The sequence below is a fragment of the Chanodichthys erythropterus genome, chromosome 5, assembly GCF_024489055.1.
Source record: "Chanodichthys erythropterus isolate Z2021 chromosome 5, ASM2448905v1, whole genome shotgun sequence".
Classification (NCBI taxonomy): Eukaryota; Metazoa; Chordata; class Actinopteri; order Cypriniformes; family Xenocyprididae; genus Chanodichthys; species Chanodichthys erythropterus.
In genome coordinates this window covers 23,097,484-23,122,813 of record NC_090225.1, presented here as the reverse complement: position 1 = coordinate 23,122,813, position 25,330 = coordinate 23,097,484, and the positions used below count along the sequence as shown (strand labels likewise).

At 37.5% G+C, this 25,330-nt stretch overlaps 1 protein-coding gene across 1 annotated transcript; it reads right to left on the bottom strand.

Annotated features, from left to right (window-relative positions):
* Positions 1-1,150: 1,150 nt before the first annotated feature.
* On the bottom strand, positions 1,151-24,485 carry mfsd2aa (MFSD2 lysolipid transporter A, lysophospholipid a). The gene is made up of 14 exons (XM_067385389.1): positions 24,281-24,485; positions 18,493-18,630; positions 15,654-15,778; positions 10,528-10,651; positions 9,705-9,783; positions 9,312-9,454; positions 9,133-9,223; positions 6,531-6,652; positions 5,982-6,065; positions 5,603-5,686; positions 5,403-5,515; positions 2,587-2,730; positions 2,294-2,473; positions 1,151-2,142 (listed from the first exon to the last, which is right to left on the bottom strand). Exons 1-14 carry the CDS (start codon positions 24,368-24,370, stop codon positions 2,091-2,093), a joined length of 1,569 nt encoding a protein of 522 aa, XP_067241490.1. The 5' UTR covers positions 24,371-24,485; the 3' UTR covers positions 1,151-2,090.
* Between the last annotated feature and the right edge of the window lie 845 nt (positions 24,486-25,330).

Below are 25,330 nucleotides of genomic sequence, written 5' to 3'. Positions count from 1 at the left end.
GTCATTTGTTTTCCCTCTGGATATATTGTCCAGATTTTCTTATTAAAACACTGTTTGATCTCATACTGTAGAAACAGAGATAATCAATAATGTGAAATTGATAACATATGACGATCTGGATGAGATCAGCTGATCAGAACACTACATGGTGATTATATAATCATCAAGTACATGACATCATCTGGTCACATTTTTTCTTGCCACAACAAACAGTTACAGTATAGAGAAAAACTAGCATTAAAACAACAAGAGTCAAACTGCCCAACTAAAGCAAATTCTCACCACCATGATGGTGACATCAAACCAAACTATTATTTTCAGTAAAACATCAACATCTAAACCTCTGTTAATCTAAATAAGATCTTTTGTACACATATGACAGAAATAATCTGGTGTGTAACAGCCTAAGTGAAGCTGCTAATGCTGTTTTTGAAGTTGTTTAATTACTTTGCAGCCTGACGTCAAACAAATGTTTAGATGTCAACCCAATTTTCATTTTCAATCAAAATTATGCATCTGAGCAATGTTGGAGTCCACGTCCAATAAAATGTCTAGCTGTGGTGATCTCAGATTGTGGCCATAGTATGAGCACACAGGGAGTGCGCTATGAGGTTACACTTCTAGATCACTGTGACCTCACATTGTGAGATCACTGTGAGACATATTGTTGACTGCTTTTATTTATTTTCATTTTTAGTTTAGCGAATTTAACTTCTGCTTAAAAAAAAACGTTTTTAGATTGTAATGTTACAATGTTAGAAAGTAATGTGATTTGACCTCTTTCTTGCACATAATATATAGCATAAACTACACGTTACATTCACTGTATGTTCAGTTACATAATTATGTTTTTTTTTTTTTTTGTCAGTATTTACAATAGACACACATTTTTAATAAGCACAATATAAATTGTCAGTATGTTTATAAAGCCCATAAAATAATATATTCACATATTGTACATTTTGTAGTTGTGTAATGTTCTGGTGGCGTTTGTGGTTTTGACAAAAAAAAGTAATCTCCCTATAAAACTTTATAAGTCTACAGCTGCTTTGTTCTGCTGAACAGACATTTTTGCATTTAATCATTTACAGAGAAATAAACTGGAGGTCTTTAACATCACAGACAGCTATTTAACACATGACCCATCGCCCAGATCACTCAAGATCTCAGTGTGGAAGAAATTTTTAAAGTACCATCTTTAAATTCAGTCTGTGAAACAGCCTAGACTGCCTCATTATGTGCACGATCACTTTTTTACCAAAGAAAAAACACAAACATGTACAGAAAACACTGACATTTCATGTTGAAAAAAACTGCACCAACAAACATTAAAACTTTTAATCTAAATGTTCCTTTAGTTATTGACTCTTTGGCACAGCTGCACAGCTGTTACTGTAGTAGAATTAATTTTACTTGTTAAATACTATAATCTCATTTAATCAGGTTTTAGAAAACCTCTTCATTTTCTTACTCAATATAAGGCACTATAAATAAATACAGAACCATAAAAAAAAATTGATGCAGACAATAAAGTGTCATCTTCCTCAGGCTAATAAACTGCCCCACACAAGCACATCGATTTCAGGTCTTCTTTAAAGAAATGGAAAAAAGAAATTGTTCTGTTATTAATGTTTTACCCCCAGTGCAAAAACAAACCAACAATTCTTCACCGCATTGAGGAAATATGTCCTCGAACAACTGCAACTCAACATTTCTTTTACATTCAAAATCCAAAATATGAATCCATCATCTCAAATGAGAAAAAAAAGTTGCAACAAAATGTATTAGTAGATGGTAGATCTGAACCTCATATTTATCTTACAAGTCTCCCTCTGTTGACCAGGGAGAGCTGAAACTTTTACTGAAAGCAGCAAATAGTGCCTTGTAGTTATGTTTGTACAAATATGTAGCTGTTATGACAGTAGTGCAGATATATAAGGGTTCGCCTCCATCCTTTACTGCTCCGAGTAACCAGCTGAGTGAGGAAAGTTCTGTCTTTATAGTTCAGCTGATAGATTTCCTCATTGCAGTGGTTAAGATGTATTTTGGCGCCCTCTGCAGGCCAGAGCAGGAACAGTCAAGCTGGTTTTTCATGCTGTGATATCAGGCTTCAAGGCCTCCATCTCAGACTCTAGCTCACTCCTGCAGGTGAGAAACAATACAATTACTCTTATGTTCAACACTACAAATTGCTGACATGACTAAACTGGCATTCATGACTCTTTTTTTAACCCAAGGGTTTATAAGATCTCAGTATAAAAAAAAAAGATAGAATCATAAGTGTATGTCCTACCGCAGCAGCATCTGCAGCTGTTTGTTGTTGTACTGTCTGCGTTCTTCATCAATGGGATACGTTTTAAAGATGAGGAGCCCCAGAGCTATAAGTAACACAGGAGCAGCGGACACCAACACCTTCAATGTCAGATTCACTGAATCAGACTGAACACAAACTCCTGTCACATAACCTGCAAAGCTAAAGAGACGGAAAATGAAATATGAAGGCCAGAATGTAAACCCAGATCATGATCTGTTGTCACAAAACCATGAAAGAGCTTTTTTAATACAGATGCAAAGAAGAAGAGCTACCTTAATGATAGTGTTGATACACCAAGTGACACTCCAGAGGCAAATTTGGTGAAGAAAACATAGAAGGAGTAGAAAATAGCCTCATGGCCTTGAGAGGTAGGATTCTGGACTTTAAAATCATCTACCACATCTGGAAGCATGGACCTGAAACAGAAGCACCTTTATGACTGAAATTATGAACTTGGCATTTAATGCTTAAATTCACCCTGTCTCTCATATTAGTCTATATGGGATCAGATGTGTTAAATTATATTAACTCAATCTAGGAAACTATCAAACTTCATATGACTATTTATTCAGGGATGTATATAATTTACTCTTGTGACTGAGAGGAGCACATGAAAATAGTTGCACTGCTTAAAGGGACAGTTCACACAAAAATGAAAATTATCCCATGATGTACCCATTCTTGTCTTAGGACATCTCTGAACTTTTTTTTGATCCACTTCAGAGGTTGACTACTTTATAATAACTGGCTTCTGGTAACGGCCATATGCAAATTGCAAATTGTAGTGTAAGCTTAGGAAGGGGTTTTCCTACATTGAACATTTTTTGCCGGCCGCCAAAACAAATTTTTGTCCCACCAAAGCTTTGTTTGAACAGTTATTGTGATTTTTATGCAGTAATGCAGATGACTTCTGCGCTTATGATAGGGCGCATTTTAACGAGCAGAGAGCTCCTCCCTCGTGCATGCGTACTCTCTCTATCTTCAAACTAAGCACTGTCTTTTGCTATGTCCCTCACACATATTAATCTAAATCAACTGGCACGATGCTAAAAGTTCAGAAGACTGAATCCATCCCTGCGTTCCAATGTCCATACTATCCATCCTAAATAGTATGTGAGATTAAAATAAGTGTGTCCCAAAGCATAGTATGTTGAAAAGAGTGTGCCAAAAGTCCCCGGATGGTCTACTATTTCCGGTAGATTTTCGAAGTGTGGATCCGTGCACACTATAAAGGCTAATATTGCCCACAACCCATTGCGCATTGGACGAGGATTCAGTTCAGAACTACAAATACGAGTAAAAAGTGTTAAAAAACTACAAAACATGGCGGATACGCGCAATCGACTCTGAGAGATTTGAGTGACTAATAATCAGTTTAACCTGATAGAAAATATATATATAATGTTACCCGTGTTATTTTTCATCTGCAAATACCAATGTGGACTTTTATAAAGATCCGAATGGCCATTAACTTTTAAAAGCATTATGCATTAATATGAGGACAGTTCTCCACATGAAAGACCCGCGACTGCAGATCAACGTGCTGCATTTCTCTCATACGGTAAGAAATTAACTAAATGAAATGTGGAGGATGTAAGATGATTGACAGGCCAGTTTACAGTGACAGGATGCGACAGAGAGAATTGACGCGATTGTATGACGTGTTAGTATGTCCCAAAGCTTGTCTACTCTTTTGCTACACACTCAAAAGTAAGTACTTTTTGTTCACAGAAAGAGTACATACTTTTAGGGCGTAGTATAAGTAGGCGAATTGGAACGCAGCACATGTTTCATGTGAGAAAGAGTGGTTAGTAAGCTTTAGCCTTAATAATCCACAGTATTTTGAGGTTATTTATATGACAATGTGTAGTAAATTAACTTTAGGCCTAAAATCAGTTAGTTTAGACTGGTGAAACCAGAACAAAGCAAGTTGTTGTTTGCTAGGTGCATTCAATTAAGGTAGAAAATTAGACATAGTTAAACTTTTTAATGCTACTTTTTAATATTGATTATTAATTATTATTAATACAAGTACCAAAATAATTATCATGTCTAGCAAAGCAGCATCTTTTCTTCTTACAAAGAGGGCAAGAAAGGATTACAGAGTGTCAGGTAATTTATTGTCACTACTAGGCTTACAGATCACATGGGTAGGGTACTTTTTACTGTTTGTGTGGATGACCATATCCGTCAGCCACCACCGAAGACCATTTTTGACCCAGGTTAGGTAAGAGTAGACTCCTCTCGCAGTTCAACCAAACAGGGCTGTGCAACAAACTCAAGCTCCTCTTCTCTTATATCGAAATCCTCTGACATTACCCTTAAAAAATTCTAATTTTAGACTTCTAATTCATGACAGGTGATTTGTTTTGCTCTATCCTCTGCGCTTCCGCATTCGTCAGTACGTCACACGTCAGGTCAGAGGTCACTTTTCGACCGAAACTAGACTCGCATATGGCCGTTGTTGCCAGAAGCAAGTTATTATAGTTTATAGTTTTACATATGTATATGTTTCTTACAAAAATGCATCACTTTGCTTTAGAAGGCCTTTATTAACCCCTGGAGCCGTATGGATTACTAGTATGGTGGATGGACGCACTTTTTTAGGCTTCAAAATCAAGAGTGCCATTCACTATCATTATAAAGCTTGAAAGAGCCAGAATATTTTTTAACATAACTCAGATTGTGTTCATCTGTCACAATCTGTTCATAATATACACCTAAAATGGCTTGAGGGTGAATAAATCATGGGTTAATTTTCATTTTTGGGTGAACTATCCCTTTTTGATTTCCATGTATAACAACTAGCAAGTGTCTGCCAAATGTATACATGTAAATATTCCTCAATAATTCAGTTTTGTTTATGAGAAGTCATATTTCTAAAGGCCTTTTGTTATAGATGCTTCCTTTCAATTTCAACTAATAAACGTCCTGAAATACACCTTTCTCTTTGACTACAGAACAACTTCAGTTAACAAATGCCAAACCTACCTATATCTCTCTCCTCTTCACTACTATAGATTAAAGATTCTTAAAAACACTCTGATACTTAATGTTTTTGTTATGTGCACCACAGACAAACACTCACCAGGGCAGGAGGAAGGCCGCTGCCACACTGGCACCAGCTGCGATGGATACGATGTAGGACACGATGAGATTACTTTCTACACACACCACCAGGATCATGAAGGGCACCGCCCACTAAAAACACATGCACACACACAAGATTCATCATCACTGCCATCACACACATCTCTCACTAACGTAACACCAGAATCAGATACCCACTGTGATGCCGATGTATACAGCAGTCTTTTTCCCAAACCGGCATAGGAACCACTGCCACATGGGAATGGTAATAGTGGCAGACAGCTGAGAAGACAAATCGCACAAACATTTATTTAGGCCTGACCACCACAAAACCTCATTACCATATTATGCAAGCGTGAGATCATAGTGTGCATCTGCACACACTGTTGAAGTTAAAAACAGTCTTTTCTCTGTCGCCTCAAAGTCATGCTGCATCTTAACTAAAAATCCATGCCTTTCATCACTATGGATACTGCTAACCTCATCCAAACCCGAGAGTGCTGTTATAACCCAAAACCACACAATTTAGAAGCGTAGAAAAACACTTATTCAAGCGGTCGGTTGAAAACACTCTCACCATGATGACCAGTAAGATGTTCTGAAAATCCTTTCTGAATCCCAGCGTGTACTTGATGAACAAAGCAAAATTTCCCTCCAGCAGCTGAGAAAGTAAACAGACAGACCAAATGAGATTCCATCAAATGATTGATGATTATTGTCCATAAAGTGTCTTCATTTCAAGACCAACTTCAATCTCAAACCAATTCTGAACTTCACTTTTGACCGCAGTCCTGTCCTAATGCGTACTGTGATTCTAAACCTAATCTCTTGCATGGCAGCCTCTCTCTCTGTGTGTGGCTCTTTGTTTTAACACTCATAGCCCATCACTGTAAAAGAGGTGTGTCATGGTCAGTTCCAGAAACTGCTTTCACTTATACATATCGCAGACATTCATGGCCTGAAAAATGGTTGATTTATGATGAGAGATATCGCAGATTCCACATTGTAAACAATGTGGAATCTGAGATATCGCTCATCATAAATCAGGAATTAAAATGAGTACAATTCAGCATTTCCAGACATGCATCAACATGTTTTCAATGCATCTCTAAAGTGCTTTTATTACCATGAAAGCCAGAGAAGTGAAGAGGAAGGCCAGCACCAGTTTAACATATGGCCCGTGACCTATTACCAGCCGCAGACCGGTCCGAAATGACACATGCTTCTGTGCTTTTAAACCAACCCGATCTGAAAAAGATGGAGGAAAATCATTAAATGCATCAAAACACACATTCGATGTTAATAAAAATGGTTTTCTGATGACCGTAAACAGCCTACAGTTTAGAGCAGGGTTTTCTAAACTGGGGTTTGCGAACCCCTAGGGGTTCATGAGGGAACTACAGGGGGTTTGTGATCAATTGATGAAAAGCTAATAATTCAATCATAAAAATGTAAAATGAAAAATCATTTTTTTAAATAAACATTTAATAAAAAGATTAAATATCAGAAAACCATGACAATGAAATGTGTTGCTAAATTATTTAAATATAACTATCTCAGGAGGGACTTTAAAGTAAATATTTTAGGTCAAAGTTTGACAAAAAGCCTAATAGTAGTTAAACTACTATATAAACAACAGAAGAATTGTTAGATTTATTAATAATATCTAAGGCCCCGTTTACACTAGTCTGATTTCAAAACAATTGTCGTCTGCACTGGCGTTTCCACAGCGTTTCAGAAAAGATCTTCGTCTATCCACAAGTTTTGCTACGCCTCATGAGGCCTTGTGTCAAAAGTAGGAGTGTCTTCCGGATCGAAGTAAATAAGCTGGATGTAACACTCATTCATTCAACTGATGACAGCATCAATATTTGAACAATGTTTTACAATAAAAAAAATGCACATTAACAGTAATTTATTAATTTATGTCAGGAGTGCACATCAGTCATGCTACATGACCGAAAACGCATGTCACATGACCGTTCATGCATATTGGGCATGTGTGTACAAGTGTAAACAGTTGCCTCTTGCACATGTAGGTAGCTGCAGTATTAAAAACGCAGAGTTTAACTGCACAATGGCTGCTAAAAATGACAAAGCCAGCAAAGATTGCAGTTCAGTCTCCATGTTATTGTTTACACGGTTGTCAAGGATACGCAGAGAAAACGTGGGCAGCCATGCCATCGTGGTCTCCGTTTTGGTCCGTTTACACTGAAAAGCAAACCCGGCTTTTTCAAACTAAAATGGGCTCTGCAACCTTTTTCGAAAATCTGTTTTTGAGGTTCGAAAGCGCTGGAGTAGTGTAAATGACAGGTGTAACCATAGCAAAACAAAATGCGTTTTTAAAAAAATTATTTGAATTTGGACTGCAGTACCCATTTCAACCACTAGCTGTAATTCTTAGATAAATCACCTTTAAAAATTCTCATTTTAGACTTCTAATTCATGACAGGTGATTTGTTTTGCTCCATCTTCTGCGCTTCTGCATTCGTCAGTACATCACGCGTCAGGTCAGAGGTCACTCTTCGACCGGAACTAAGTCCCTTTAAGACAAGTAATTTCACTCGGCGGCCATCTTTGAAACGACTCTCGGGAATCCAAGTGCAGCTCCTATCACATTGAATTGGGAAACATCAAATTCTCTAAAGCCGTTTACCAAGCTTTCGATTAAATTTCATATTTGAAATCACCAATGAAATTTGACAACAATCGTCTCATTAATATTGTTTCTAAATGCTCGAATCATGACAAAAAACGATATTTCCCAGGCTGGATCAAGCTAATGCGCATGCGCAGTCCTAAATGCGCGTCTCTTGTGCCTCATTTCGGAGGCGCGCATCTGACTGTTTCTATAGAAACCGGAGCTTCTAACGGCCGCTGAAGTGACGCAATGACTTTACCAGTCGGCGATTGGCTCTTATTTAGAAGGCGGGACTTATTCCGCCATATTGCGCATTGCACTTTCTCCCATTCATAATAATACGAGTGACGCGTCTTATGTTATTCTATAGGCCGTTGTTGCCAGAAGCCAGTTATTATAGTTTATAGTTTTACATATGGATATGTTTCTTACAAAAACGCATCACTTTGCTTTAGAAGGCCTTTATTAACCCCTGGAGTCATATGTATTACTTGTATGATGGATGGATGCACTTTTTTAGGCTTCAGAATGAAGAATGTCATTCACTATCATTATGAAGCTTGGAAGAGCCAGGATATTTTTAGAAAGCGCTGGAGTAGTGTAAAGGACAGTCATAACTGTAGCAAAACGTATGGGTTTTAAAATGAAAATGCACAAGTGTAAATGGGGCCTAAGATAATTGACTGAATATTTTATTATATAGGTAATACTTTACAACAAGGTTCAATTAGTTAACATTAGCTAATGCATGTGGTATCAAGAACACTGAACAAACAGCATTTATTAATTTATATGTTAATTCATGAATATACTACTGTTCATTGTGTTAGTATATGTAAAAATTAACATTAACTGAGATTAATAAACGTTATAAAAGTATTGTTCATTGTTCAATCATTATACCTAAAGCATTAGCTAATCAATGAACAAATTTAACCATAACATAACTATTACCATTATATCACTGTTACCTTGCTGTAAAATCACGGTCATGGCCTCTCGCTTACTGTTTTATTTGAATGTTTTTGTGTTCCATACTTTGTATCTTGACTCAGTGTGAATAATGTGAATGCGTATGCAAACTCACTGTTCTGCTCTCTTACTCCAAAAAACAGCACAACAGCACACAGAACATAGATCAAACTTATGACTCCAGATGCAATCATATATGCACGCCTCTGTAAAAGAGAGGAAGATATGATTATGCATGTGCAGAATGTTGATGAGATTTGAAACCATTCTCTGCTTTATACCACACCCTCTTACCTCATTAAATATTTGAGAGGTATTGCCCTGCACAGAGTGATTGGAACTATTGGTTAGATTTGTGCAGGGGGTGACGGCCATGCCCACAATCTGCCCCTGGACGGCAGTGCCAATTACTGTACCAAACACCTCTATAGTCATGCCTGAGAGAGAGAGAGAAAAACAGAATATATGTCATTGAAGCAGTCAGATTGTGAATGCTGGGAATAAACAGGCGTCACACATCATACACACACCATTCAAAAGTTTGGGGCCAGCAAATATGAGCATAAGAGAATTACAAAATCTTACCAATCCCAAATGCTAGTTTATTTTACAGATGCAGTGTGTTTTTTGTGTTTATTATGTAGCTGAATGCAACATGAAGCCATTAAAGGGTGTAAATGCTCTTACGGTACGCTGTGGCTGAATCTCGTTCACTCTGCTCAGTGCTGATGAACATGGTCAGTGCGGAGTACGGCACATGAAAGCACTAAACACACACAAACACACAGTTACTCATTGCTGGCTCACAACAGAATGCCATAAATATGCATGTAACAATGCAATTATTATGCACTCCAGTCAAAATTTTGGACACACCTTCTGATTTACTACTATACTTTACTAATAAAGTCATTAAAATGATAACATAATGGAAGTATGAGTACATGATTTAAACCATAAGATCCCATGTATGCAAGGCTTTAATCTGATTTTCCTTCATTATACAGTCCTACTCGTCCATTAAAAAAATAAATAAATAAATAAAATTGTAACACTTCAGAGTCCAATTCTCACTATTAACTAGTTGCTTATTAGCATGCATATTACTAGGATATTGGATATTTATTAGTACTTATAAAGCACAAAAATAATGCCTTATTCTACATGACCTTATCTACATCCCTTAATCCTACCCAATACCTAAACTTAACTAACTTACTAACTATTGATAAGCAAGGAGTAATTAGGGGTTTATCAAGGCAAAAGTTTAATACATTTAATGTAGTTAAAATATTAGTTAAAGAATAAAAAGTTTAATTCCTACCTAATTTGAAACATTTAAGCATAAACATTTAGAAGTTTATTACTAAGAGAAAAGCAAATTGTGTCCAAATGATTGACAAGTAGTTGTCATGTAAGTATGTAAATATATAGCATCACAGTATGTGAATGTTACATTTAATTCCTGAAGAACTACAAATGTGTGTACTAATGTACTAAATGTACTAACTGTTTGGAGAGTCTGGAAGAGACAGTAGAAGAGCAGATACCACATAATCTTTCCCTGCTCTATAGGCGGAACCACCCATATCAGGAAATAACACAACACAGCCGGTATGGTAGACACCAGAATCCTGCAGAGAGAGAAAGCCATCATCATCATCATCATCATCATCATCATCATCATCATCATCATCATCATCATCTAATTGTACTAACTCAGGCCTGTTGCAGATGTTCAGCTTTAGTTGTTTTTACAATAGAACCGATCAGTAAAAATTATGCAAAAATCCAACACAGCATCCCTGCTCGCTGCATCTCTGAGATTCACTACGGTCATAAGGGTGTGTACAACGTGTGCATTAACTCATCTGTATGAGGTTAAGTGAGGTAATGAATGTGAACCTCATCTCTGTGAGGATCACTGATTTTTCCCCTGTTGCTCTTAACAAAGGCGCCTGCTGCCTGGGTAAACAGACCCAGCGGAAGTTTGTCGGGGTGTGAAAAGCATTTCTAATCACACCACTTCATTCCAAAGCTCTGGCCACTAATCCCATCGATGAGTCTTCAAAGAAAACAATGACCACTAACAGACACTCTGAAATCGAAAGTTCAGACCGACAACGACAGCAGTGTGTACAGAGGGAAAGAAAAACATCTTATTATAATGTCGTCTTTATTCACTAAGTGAAAGTGAAGTGAAATGGATCATTTCCACTGAGCATTACAGTTCAGTACGCAATTTTTTCCATTTCCATAGTCAGAAGTTGTGAATTAGAACCCTAATTCTGAACCGTACCATACCACTTTTTTGGGACCCTTCAGTTGGGGTACCTAGCACAGTAGTGCCAATAATACCGGTACCAAAAGGGTGGAGCTACACTCACTGCAGACCGTTGATTGGTTGACAGAGAATCGTCACTTGCACGTGCAACAAGGTGAATGGCAACACACCATTGCAACACTATGTGTATTTTTTGGCTGTTTTTCCTTGCAGCCTTCGCTCAAAAAAGCTGCTGTATGTCCTCCATTGATGTTTACTGTCACTTTCTTCTTCACGTGAGAATGACGTTGATCGCTACTTCCCGGCATTCACCATGCCTATCAAGTAAGGGTACTGTTAGCAGTGGAAACGCAAGCCGGATCAGAGTTTACCATCCTGAATCATACTGTACTGTACTGAACTGAACCGTACCCAGGACCAGATTATCCAATGGGCATTATGGGCACGGGCCCATGTGCAATTGGGGCCCAAGCGAGGGGAAGAAACAATTTTTTTCAAAAGCTATTTACACTATCTTCTCCCACCAATGTCTGGTTGGGCCACTCAAGATTAGAAAACAACACACACAATTTAAATGTCTTCAGTGATGTAGTCAGTAGAGAGTCAGACTCGCACACCTAGCTTTGGACGTGATTGATGCGGGTTCAAATCGGCTTTTTGCCGAGCTCACTCTTCTCCCTTTTCTAATCAGATATCACATAGGAAAGGCATTTATCTTCAATAAAAGTGTAGAAAATGTTCAAAAAGTGGAAATAAAATGCCTAATGAATGTTTAATAATAATACAAATTGGGCAAGGTAAAGGATAGGTGCAGGGAGGGCTTTTATTCTCCCAATAACACCATGACTACAGTGGACGCGAGTGTTGGGTCACGATGAGAGACAACAGAACCCATTATAATCATTGATTTTGTCTACTGTATATGGCGCACGACATGACAAGTCAAATCTCCGACAGTAAATGGATTCCCCGTTCTCTTTCTGATGTAGTCCAAGCACTTTGCAATGGTCAATTTGTTGCGTTTAGTGTGGACAAGTAGCTGACAAACATCACGGCTGTTGTAGACACAGAGTAAGGTGGCATCCATTTAATAATTTTAATAAATATAATCATATACATTCTATATTATTATTGCATCCTGTTAAAGGAGGGGTATCACACACAGTTTCTGCCAATCTCATGTTAATCTTGAGTACCTATAGATTAGTAGTGCATCCTTCATATCTCCAAAAAGCCTTTAGTTTTATCATATTTATAAAAGATACATACGCTGTACCGAGTCTTTCCGAAAACAGCCGAGCGCCTGGAGGCGTGCCGTGTGAGCGGAGCTGAAGAGTGACGAGCATGTGCAGCTTTTGCGATCATCTGCAAGCTATCAATGGTCAGCTAAACAAATGTATTTAAACACACAATACACCATCTCATTATCCCTGGAGAATTTTTGAATCACTATAATGAATATAGCGTATAATGAATAATGAATTTATGAATTCACTACATTCGTGTTGTTTACATTATATGCACTTAGGTGCCTATTGCCAACAAAACAGACATTTGATGCAGTTTTACACACCACCTGCGGTTTCCACTCATGACCGGGATCATTATCGTTGTGACCGCTCCATCTTTCAGTTTCAAAAGATCTGTAAATCCAGCATAGAACTGGGACTTGTTTATGAAACCATAAGCTCCGTTCCCAAGGGCACGAGCAGCCACGGAAAAACACGAGATATTCTCCATTCATTTTAACCAATAAACTATCAGTGACTATGGTTATTATAAAAACAAATATCGAGAGCGCATCAATGTAATGTGTGAGCACAAAACTCTCAGCTCCTCTTAACGCTGTTTTTTTTGGGAAGCAAGGTTGTCTTTCCCTCACAACCAAAAACACACTTATTTGGTGACATTGTTGATTTCGTGAAGTCCTGTGACCTGTGCAGAGCTTGCCGATGACTTCCGTAAAGCTGAACACGCTCTCTCGCTCTGGACAACGTGTGCGCGCGTGCTCTTCCGGCAGAAGTGCCCGTACAAGGAATTTAAACCTATCTGACGTCACACAGGCCCATAATCAAAAAAAGACCGCAAAGTTTATGAGGATTTGGAAGAGTATTTTTGGCACAGAAATACTCCGTCATACGTCCAACTCGTGTTTTGAAACTTTGGCCATGTTTAGCATGAGAATCCAACAGTGTAAATATGTCAGAATACATGAAATGGCATTATACCCCCCCTGTAATGTACAAAAATACTGTACTGAACTGAACCGTACCCACACGAGGGGAAGATTTTTTTTTTTCGGAGTGTATTTACACTAAGTGCAATTAGCACGCTTGTTGGCAAACCTTATTTACACTATCTTCCCCCACTAATGCCACTCAAGATTAGAAAACGACACACACAATTTAAATGTCTTCAGTGGTGTAGTCACTAGAGAGTCAGACTCGCATACGTGTTGTACTCTGCCCTCGATTGCCCTGCAAAAACACCCAGCAACGTACAGCGATTTCTGTGATGTTCGACCTGTGAATGCAGATACAATGGCTAGATTGTATTTACATTACACTGAGATCTGATCACAACGTTTCCTTGACTTCCTCTTTACCAGAACACACAGGTCGCATGTTAAGGGCAAGTGTAAACGAGCCCATAGAGAGGTGGCTCATAAATGACTACAACTGGCTTAATTTATCACCTGAGAGAACAAAAACCTGAACAGCATACAGTTCTTTTTCTTTATTTTCGGTTTTCGGCTAAATAAACTTTACATTTTATTTTCGAATTAAAAAAAGCATAATTTTAATACATGACTAGGTAAAACGGTCTACTAAATTAATAAATGTTAATGTATCATTCCTTTCAGTGATGTCAATCTGAAAATTAAGCCAATTTTGTGAACGAGAGGTTCAGGACACAGTATTATTTTTTATTGACCGTCCATTTGACCCATTACTGTGCTGTAAAGCACAAAAATATTTTTTGTTGCTAACTGAACAGAACCAACCAGCCATCAGCAAGAGACGCAGAGGGGAACTTTATCAATGTCTGATTCAGTCCTACAGATGCATCACAGTCTGTTATTGCAGCTGCTCTGTTCTTCATTGTTAGTGTCCTACAGGAAGCTGTAAAATCCTCCCAGTCTATTACTGGGGTTGGCCACCCTAGAGATGTCCAATCCAATATCTTCATGCCATCAGAATTTTAAGAAGTGCACACCCTACAGACATCCGACGATTAGCAGAGCGGGAAAACAGCATATTTGTCACGATATTGCATCAATAAATTGACAAAGTATTTGTCAAAATAAATGTCAAATCTATTCGAATAAAATAATGTATTTTTGTAATTATTATCAGAATTTAATCAAAATATACATCACATCCTATAAAAATCATGCAGTTTTTCATATTTATAAGCCTTCTGTCATTCACATCTACGTGACTGCCAAATATTTATAATTTCTTTATAAATCTATATTTATGCAAATATTTATACATTAACTTTTATTTTTTATGTATATTTTAAATAATTTTCTTATTGTGGTTGAGGAAGCACGGGTGGTCTGATCATCATGTGCACAGTAAACTCAAAACTGAAACTCAGCAACAGTGTGACACAGCAAACCGCTGCTTGGATCCTGATTTGTCAATTGTGGTGGTGTGGTCTGCTGAGCCAATGAGAAGGCAAAAGGTTTTTTCTGCCCTCAACATCCATTTTCCCACACACGCCTCAAACAGATTTGCATTGTATTTCACTTGAACTCCTTAAATCATAATTCATTTTGTATGCCTGTATTAATATTGCATACCCTAAATATTGGTGTGACAACACTTTGAAGGTCTGAATAATTCAATTTATTTTATTAAATATACTTTCATTTTCTCAGCACTGCTAGGCTGGATAGTGTTTCACAATGAACGTATATAAAGAGAACCAGTAAGTTCCCACTAATGGAGTGTGAGGGTGCGTGTACTGCCTTTTCTTTTGGATTACTGATAGGGATTGAAGATAAACAACACTATAAACCTTTTTATTTTCATTTTGGTTTGTAGTGTTCATGACAAATCTGAGTGCATGAATGAGCAGTCAGCAAAATCCCAGAGAAATTACACCACGTGGTGCTCTTGTATACTCTAGTAACCTCCTGCAGCAGATGGACTCGGCTCAATCACCATGGCTACTGCTCAGTTCTCCATCTCAAATACGTCTCTTTCTCTCTGTGAAAACCCAGCCATTCCCAGAGGTTCAGCTCAGTAGATTTCATTTCATTTCCTCATGAATTTAGAAAATAGTATCATGGACATTTCACGTTCAGGATCATTTCATTGTGTGCATTTTTAAAAGCCACATACCAGGGCATCATGCGTCCGTGTCGTGTCCATGGGGTTCTGCTTACTAAAAACCCAACTGTCGGATCAGTCACAGCATCCCAGGCCCGACCCACAAACAGGATCACAGAAGCATTGAGGGGATCCAACTAGAAAGAGAGACTCGGCCATTAGTTACTGTAGGATTTACAAGCAAGCACTGCTCTCTAAAAGTCTCAAATACTCCAGTGTGATGAATAAAAAAATAAACGATTGTTTGAAAATCCCACAGGGATAGACAGAGCGGTTTATAAAATTGGGAGGTAGCTGTCCCGAACCCTAAGCCCTAAATTTCAACTTGTGAAAATGAAAATAGCTAAACTGTGCAGAGCTGTGTCCCTCCAGGAATTGAGTTTGAGACCACTGGTTTAAAGCAACACCATGGAACATTTGCTCATGGTTCCCCCATGTGGTTGATAAGCGCAATTGTCTGTTACCAGTGTCGTAAATACTGTCGCTGTAAGCCGACGGAAACGGCGAATGCAAAAACTGCGTTTGGAAACCATGTCCACTGACCAGGTAAATTAGCCTACAAATATCATTACATGGTTTTATTTATCATTACTCCAGAATTTAAAAGTACAATGACAAAAAGAACGGTAGTATATTAGCCTAGTTTTTTCCTCCGACAAAACCCTCTTTGGTTTCTTTGCTGGCTCTGCCATGGCATTGGTTTTGAGACTTGTATATTAGATAGTTTTGTCTTATTGTTAGCGGCTGGCTTACTCCACCCAGGCTATGAGTAAAATATGTGACGTATGCCGTAAAGCAGGTCGCACTCTTCCGCTGGCAGGAGATGGGCGGGGCTGTGTGTACCGACCCAAACACGAAACTTGCAGAGTGTGGTTGTAGCCACTAGGAGGCTGCTCAGGTAGCAGCTGCAGTAGAATTCGTCCGGTTAATAGTTGTTCTACCACTGAAATAATTTTAGAGACATTATTTTTAAGTCGAAAAACTACATAGTGTTGCTTTAATATAATGTATGTTTGATCATTGTTTAAGAATGTTGCATTTTTGGGACTTCCGGTCTGGCGTTCATCATGTAAGGTCGCAAGTTCAGGAGCTCTGCAAATAAATCTATAATTACTTTATATTCTTGATACAGCACAATTTTAAATACCTCTAGCACTTGCTAGACTATCTAGCTAGACATTTTTAGCCTTTCGTGATAATGTCGACCAAAGCTCAAAGACAGAAAAAGGCAGATTCAGTAAGCTCCAACAGATCTGCTTCAGAGTTAGTTAAGGACGATGCTAGCACAATTGATGGTGCAGCAATTATGTCAGCAATTAAGTCATTGGAAGCCGGAATACATCAAAAATTTGACTTACATGCTTCCAAAGAATGTTGCATTTTCTATGAATATTTGATATTTGTCTAAATTGTCTATTACATATACATTTGCATAATTAATCATCTGCTAGCTACAGCCATGGCAGGTCTCTGACTAAATACTGATACCTAGTAGTCAAAAGCAATAGCAAAAGTAATAGGTCAGTATTATTAAATAGCAGACAAAGATATTGGATAGCTAGGTTGGATTGTATGTTTGGTACAGAATGGGGCCCAAAACTGCTAGCGGCGCCTCTGACGAAACATGTCGTCATTGTTTTGGTAGTGACAAAAAGGAACACATAATCATTTATTTGGTGGAAATAAACAAAATTTTAGTACAGTTATGCAAATACTCATATTTTAATATATTTTAGTATGCAAGTTAAAATTCTGTACTGTGATGTTGTCGCTACCAACACATTACCGAAAATGTGCAGTCACGACCGAAACATGGGATGTTTTGTCAAAAATAAAGTATATTGAATTATCAACTAAGATGTTATTATAGTCTTTGGTTCAATGTATATTCAAATGAATCCTTACCTTTGAAATCAGTATGATAATCTTTATGCCTTTTACAAAGAAATTTTGGATTCAAAATTCAACAAACCTAATAAATTACACTTGAAATATTGTTAAAAATAACTAAAAAAACATATTTACAAGGTAGATGTTAACAAAATCTTATAGGTCAATATAAGCCTTCTTATTAAATTATTTATTATTGTGTTCTGGTAGTGACAAATGTGGGGAGAGGAAAAATATTCCAAAACTTTCGGAAAATACAATAAGATAATTAACAGCACAATTACTAGAAATGTGTACCTTGGATATTATACAATTTGCATACATATAAAATTTGTGGAGAAAGACATTTTTTTCAAGATGTTTCCAACTCAACTGCTCAGTTGTTTATATTGTTGCAAAATGTAAACTATATTCCGATCAGCCTCATTCAGCTAAATCAGATGTGACTGTAAGGCATGAGGATATTAACAATGATTTCTTTGTAAAGCTGCTTTGAAACAATGTGTATTGTGAAAAGTGCTATACAAATAAAACTGACTTGATTAAATGGATAGTTTTTCAACAATATCACACTATATTAATTTCTTCATTTGCTCGGCTGACTTGGATGAGGAGATCTGACCGACTATCATTATGGAAACTGTCACAATAATGACGCAGCAGGAGTTCTGAATAAGAGAACTGGAGCTGAAGATCGTTAAAGTCACACAGTAAGAAAACAGCTTTATGTCTGCTTTCTGCCCTCTCACATGCTCTCTTTCTGTCTTGTTTCGGCTCTGGGTCACTTCACTTGCTTTTTTTGATGATTGCAAGGAGAGATGATCTTCTCACCACTCTATCTAGACATATGTAGTGATATGGTTTAGTAAGAAATATTATAGCTGAGCCAGTTTATTTTTATAATCAGAAGGTGTTGAGGTCTTGTGGTATAGATCCTCTGTGTTCACATATGTATACTCACCAGTGCCACATCAAGCAAGAAGATTTGCAGAAAGAATCCCAGGGCAGTGCCTGTGATCTGATATGGAGCCCCTCCGATTGCAAAACACACCTTACTCCACACAGTCAGAGCTCTTTTCCTTTCCTGCTGTGGTGAGAGCTGAAAGGGGGACAAAAAGGGATATTATGAAAGGATGGACAAAGACGGTGTTTTTACCAAGTAAAACAAGAGCCATGAGAGACCAGTGAACTTTTCACCGCAAGAGGACGCGATAAAGTCCTAACTGGAAGAGCTGATTTAGTTTGGATTCTGTTTGTGTTTTTGTGACGTTCCATCTGAAGCTCTTTTTTTCCAAAAAAATCCCAGTGCTTAGCATCAAAGACCATTCAGAACTGCTGGAAGGCTTTTAACATTTCAGTCCAGCAGTAATAAGATCCTCAAGTTCATTCTGCTCTGGATCTGCAGGGACTTTACAGATAAACTGTACTTTTAACTCTTCTACCTGCATTTAAAAATCCTCCCTCAAAATAAAGGAGTAGTTCACTTTAAAATAAAAATCACCCCAAGCTTTAAGGCTCCAGTATACTTCAAACGCACGTCTTTTAGGGGTAAAACAAAGTTCGAACTGTGTGACCAGCGATATACTGTAATCAAACATCTGACGCCGCCCACACTGCTGAGAGCGACGTTTAGATGAATATGCAAATATGTGCCGTGCACTTTCTTCTCGGTAACAAAATAAACACGACATTTATTATAGAAAGCATAAGAAAAGTGTCTGATCATAACAGCATGGTAATGTTAGCACGAGCTCTGCAAAGTAGCACTCCAGTCAGTTCACGTCTTCATACAGCACTTTATTCAATGGATTGCTTAAAATCAAGCAGCTTTAGAGTATCAAACATGAAAAACAATGTCAGTGCCTCATTTTTTTACAAGCAAAACTTCATTTTGTACTATAAAGCAGCTATCTAGTCTGTTCATGTTTTCACTCATGGTGATCTTACCTCAACAAACCCTACAGATGAAATGAGTCGGAGACGCGCTCCACGCGAGTGAAGGCGGAGCCTCAGCACACACTGTTAAACGTGTAAAACATGGATATTTTTCTTACACAAACGCATCGCTTCAGAAGGTCTTTATTAACCCCCAGAAGGTGTGTGGAGTACGCTTTGCTTTGGACGGATGCACTTTCTTGAGCTTCATACTTGTTGGACCAATTCACTGCCATTATAAAGCTTAGATGCATTAAGATATTATTTAAAGTGGGGTAATGCTATTTCATGTTTTCTGACATATTTACACTGTTAAAGAGTTGGATTCTCATGCTAAACATGGCCAAAGTTTCAAAACACGAATTGGACGCATGACAGAGTATTTCTGTGCCAAAAAAAACCCTTGCAAATCCTCATAAACTTTGCAGTCTTTTTTTCCCCCCACGAGTATGGGGCTGTGTGACGTCAGATGGGTCAGAATTGCTTGAATTCCGGCACTTCTCCCAGAAGAGTGCACACACGCACATGTTGACCAGAGCAAGAGAGCAAGAGCACACCCATCAACACATGTTCGGCTTTACGGAAGTCGTCGGCAGCGCTGCACAGGTCACAGGACTTCAGGACATCAACAATGTCACCAAAGAAGTGTGTTTTTGGTTGTGAGAGAAAGACAGCCTAGCTTCCCAAAGAACCCAGCGTTAAGAGGAGCTGAGAGTTTTGTGCTCACACATTACATTGATGCGCTCTTGATATTTGTTATTTAAATAACCATAGAAACTGATAGTTGCAATCACTTTTTTATTAGTTAAAATAGGGCTGGACGATTATGGCCTAAAACGAAAACCTCGATTAATTGAACATTTTACCTCGATTACGATTAATGAACGATTTTTTTTTATTATTATTATTTTTTTTTTTTTGCCCTCATAGTTCACTGACAAGGTTTGTACTGTAAATATGATTGAAAGAGTGATCTGACATCATAGCTCACTATCAGCAGTTATTTTATCTATGGTTTGTAACATTTCTTGCAGATTTCTGCTCGTTGTAAATCAGATAAAGATAAATTAGCACAGTAGCTACCAGAGTGATTGTGTGTGTGAATTAGTCATACCGTCTCTCTATTAATTGTGAAGCTGTGGGTTGTAAATAGTTCCTTCAAAAGTAGAAAAATATATGCTATAATATGTTTTGAGTTTCTAAGCTACTTTAAGTGATAAATCACACGACAGCGCTGACAACTAGTTTCTGTTCCTCTGTGCGCGCGATCTTCACGTTTTGCGCAGCTACTGTTTGTATGACTGTTCATGCCAAATTGCAGCTGCACGAGCACGGTAGCTCGATATAATAATACACATCTGATCGTCTAAATTCGCTTGAATGTCCAAACCATAAAACAAATACGACTGACAAAGTTTAGTGAAGACGCAAAGGCTCACCGCTCACGCGCCATCACTATGTGTTGAACCGTCATTCACCTCCGGGTTTTGTTTTTATGCCACTGACTGGACGGGGCGGAGTCACGTGGCTACACACACGGTAATGTTTTTAAGCGGGAAGTATTAACAGGATTAAAAAAACGAAATAACCGAATTGGGAAAATTACGTCGATTAGAGGTTCTGAATTTCGGTTTCGATTATTTTTCGATTAATCGTCCAGCCCTAAGTTAAAATGAATGGAGAATATCTCATGTTTTTCTGTGGCTACTCACACCCTCAGGAAACCTTATGGTTTCATAAACAAGGCCCAGTTCTACGCTGGATTCACAGATAATTTGAAACTGAAAGATGGAGTAGTCACAGCGATAATGATCACGGTCATGAGTGGAAACCGCAGGTGGTGTGTAAAACTGCATCAAATGCCTGTTTTGTTGGCAATAGGCACCTAAGTGCATATAATGTAAACAACACGAAATGTAGTGAATTCATAAATTCATTATTCATCATTCACTATACGCTATATTCATTATAGTGATTCAAAAGTTATCCATGGATAATGCAATGGTGCATTGTGTGTTTAAATACATTTGTTTAGCTGACCATTGATAGCTTGCAGCCGCAGGTGGTGTGTAAAACTGCATCAAATGCCTGTTTTGTTGGCAATAGGCACCTAAGTGCATATAATGTAAACAACACGAAATGTAGTGAATTCATAAATTCATTATTCATCATTCACTATACGCTATATTCATTATAGTGATTCAAAAGTTATCCATGGATAATGCAATGGTGCATTGTGTGTTTAAATACATTTGTTTAGCTGACCATTGATAGCTTGCAGACAATTGCTACGGCTATAGCTGCACACGCTCGTCACTCTTCAGCTCCGCTCACACGGCACGCCTCCAGGTGCTCGGCTGTTTTCGGAAAGACTCTGAACAGCGTATCTATCTTTTATAAATATGATAAAACTAAAGGCTTTTTGGAGATATGAAGGATGCACTACTAATCTATAGGTACTCAAGATTAACATGAGATTGGCAGAAACCCACCTTTAATATAACTCAGATTGTGTTCATCAGAAAGAAGAAAGTCATATATACCTAGGATGGCTTAAGTGTGAGTAAAGCTTGGGGTAATTTTCATTTTAAGTTGAACTAATCCTTTAACAGTATAATGTCTCACCAATCTGACTGCTTGCACATTTGCTTAAAAGTTAAGTTTATTTTATGGCTTTAATATGCTTATAAATCATCAGCACATTTAAAACTAGCAACCAAACTTTACTACTTCCTCTAAATGGAAAAGGCTGAAATGGTCTCACATTGTGAGAATTATTAAAACTGTGTAGTTAAAACTTCTATACAATTTCAGAACAAAATCCTTACTATTGCTTGGCCTTAATTGGCTCAGCATGCTGAGGGGGGTCAACAACTAATGCTTGAACTAGGTGCACTTATTGACTATTGTATCCTTCTGGCTAGTGTAGAACACATAAATTACTGCATTAGCATTAGTCGTTGGACACTGATGACTCTGAGGTTAGTTCTTCAAAAATGGTTGTGGTCTGTGCTTTGTCAGTTAATGCTGACCAGTCATAGATGAGATTTTAAACTTCACACACATTAAATTTGCAGTCTCTTTACATGTTGAAAACCTGCACATTATCTTGAAACAAAGGTCTGTTGGGAAATTGCTGCATTAATAATATTTTACTATGCAGTTTGCCTTGGTTAAACTTAAAATAAACTTAAAAACTGTAAAATGTATGCAGAGAAAGTGAATTGAAGCAGTGCCAGACATGATATTAGTTCACTTTCAAATTAAAATTTCCTGATAATTTACTCACCCCCATGTCATCCAAGATGTTCATGTCTTTCTTTCTTCAGTCGAAAAGAAATTAAGGTTTTTGATAAAAACGTTCCAGGATTTTTCTACATATAGTGGACTTCAATGGAGCCCAAATGGTTGAAGGTCAAAATTACATGCTCATCTTGAACTAGCTCTCTTATTATTATTCTCTATTAGAATTCCGGCAGTGTAGATGCTGCTAAGCGTATTACTGCCCTCCACAGGTCAAAGTTTGAACTAAATTGTTATATACTTGCACAAGCATATTGTATATGAAAATTTAGTTCAAACTTTGACATAATGAGGGCAGTAATACACTTAGCAGCATCTACACTGCTGGAATTCAGAAGAGAGCTAGTTCAAGATGAGCATTTATGGTTAAAACATACGTTTGGGGTGGTTTAGAAAATGAGCGATGGTTTCACTAGATAAGACCCTTATTTCTCATCTGGGATTGCTGTAAACTGTAATTTTGACCTTCAACTGTTTGGATGCCATTGAAGTCCACTATATGGAGAAAAATCCTTAATTTCTTTTCGACTGAAGAAAGACATGAACATCTTGGATGACATGGGGTTGAGTAAATTATTAGGAAATTTTAATTTGAAAGTGAACTAATCCTTTAAGTAAAGATCACATTCCATGAGGATATTTTGTAAATTTCCTACCGTAAATATAAAGAAGAAGAAATAATTTTCTCAATATTTTGATTTTTTTGCACCCTCAGATTGCAGGTTTTTCAAATAGTTGTATCTCGGCCAAATATTTTCCTATCCTAACAAGCTTATTTATTCAGCTTTAAATTATGTTTAAATCTCAATTTAAAAAATGTTTCCCTTCTGACTGGTTTTGTGGTCCAGGCCAGGGTCACATATGTGAATGTCATCTTCTTTCACAGTCATCAACATTTCTGGCAACATTTACATTTTTGTAATTAGTTAGCCAACAACAGCAAACAAATAATAGTGAAATTTAAATAATGTGCAAAACCATCTGTAACTTTTAATGAATAATTCAATCACAAAGTTGACGCTGTCAGTCCCCAGCATTCCACCTAACATCTTTTGTTTTGCACAGGAAAAAAAGAAGTCAAACACGAATAACATGGGGGTGTAAATAATCTCTTTTTTCTGGGTTAACTATTCTCAAGTCAATGAACTAAAATGAACACGTCCCCTTTAAATCCGGCTTTTCTTCGTGGTCGTCACAGACACGCCTCAGTAAAACCAGTGTGTATATGAAACAAATATGCATATCCCCAAATATAGACCATGGGGATAGCCTATATTTCTGTATTTACAAATATGACATTAATGCCATTTGTCGGTAGCAAGTAAGCTCTTCCGCATAAAATAACGGTTGCGCGCGAATGGCACGTGCATCTGTAATCATTATTCAGCATCAATCTAAACTCCCGCCTTATCAATTAACCCCACCATTTACTCTAAGAGAAGCCTACCTAGTTGGAGCCAATATATATTTTCTTATATATCAATGATTTAATTCCTAACCAGGTAACCTACCTTAGCAATTTTGATTCCATCTTGACTCAAGGTTTTGGCTGTAGGTAACAAACCGGATGAGAATTGCTCGGCTCCCTCTCCTCTTGCCATAACACTCAGAGGTAATATGTCGCAGGAGCAGAGTACGCTGCTTTATCCTTGTGTTCTGATCAAGTAACACTATTTGACAGGGTGCTGCTTCCACGGTCGAACAAAACGAGATGCTGTTCTGCCTCCACTTCTGCCTCGTTTGAATGCTGAAGTGTCCCTCGCGTGTCCACGCCCACGCGCTTTTCATTTTTATGTCACGCATAGAAAGATGTGCACACGCGGTTGCTCTAAATAATTTTTTTTATTAATTCACATTTAATTCATGATCTGCATGGAGTAAGTGGTACATTTTTCATATTTTAGCTGCACTCAGATGGAGGACTCTAATGAAGAGAGGAGAGTCTGCAAAAAGGTACCAGATTAAGAGTGAATGTTTATGCATTTAATTATTTTCTGCTATTTAATCATCTAAATTAAAAAAAAAAAAAAATTCTCTTTTGTAACTAAAGTAGTTTTTAACAGTTTTAGTGAGTAATACAGTAATACAGTCAGGAATACAACACACAGGAATTTATTAACCAAGTACAGACTTAGTGATCACCAGCTGTCCATAGAGGGCGACATAAGAAGACATGGTTACCTAAAGAAAAGTGAGTCTGTTATGAATATAGATCAGGGACAGTTGTGATGGAGGCATGCTTCCTCCTCCGATAAATGCACAACCTTAAGAGAATCACTGAACTGTCAAATACAGCATATTATCCCTATGTTCCAGTTATGAAACTGACAACATGAAAATATTACTTGGAGAAGGACCTTCTTCCTCTTTAGTACACCATATTTATAATTGCCACAAACTATAGGCCTAAAATACTATTAATATGTATGTGTAGATAGATAGATAGATAGATAGATAGATAGATAGATAGATAGATAGATAGATAGATAGATAGATAGATAGATAGATAGATAGATATGCATTTTTTATATGTGCTTGTTTTTTTCCTGTTTGTTTTTGTT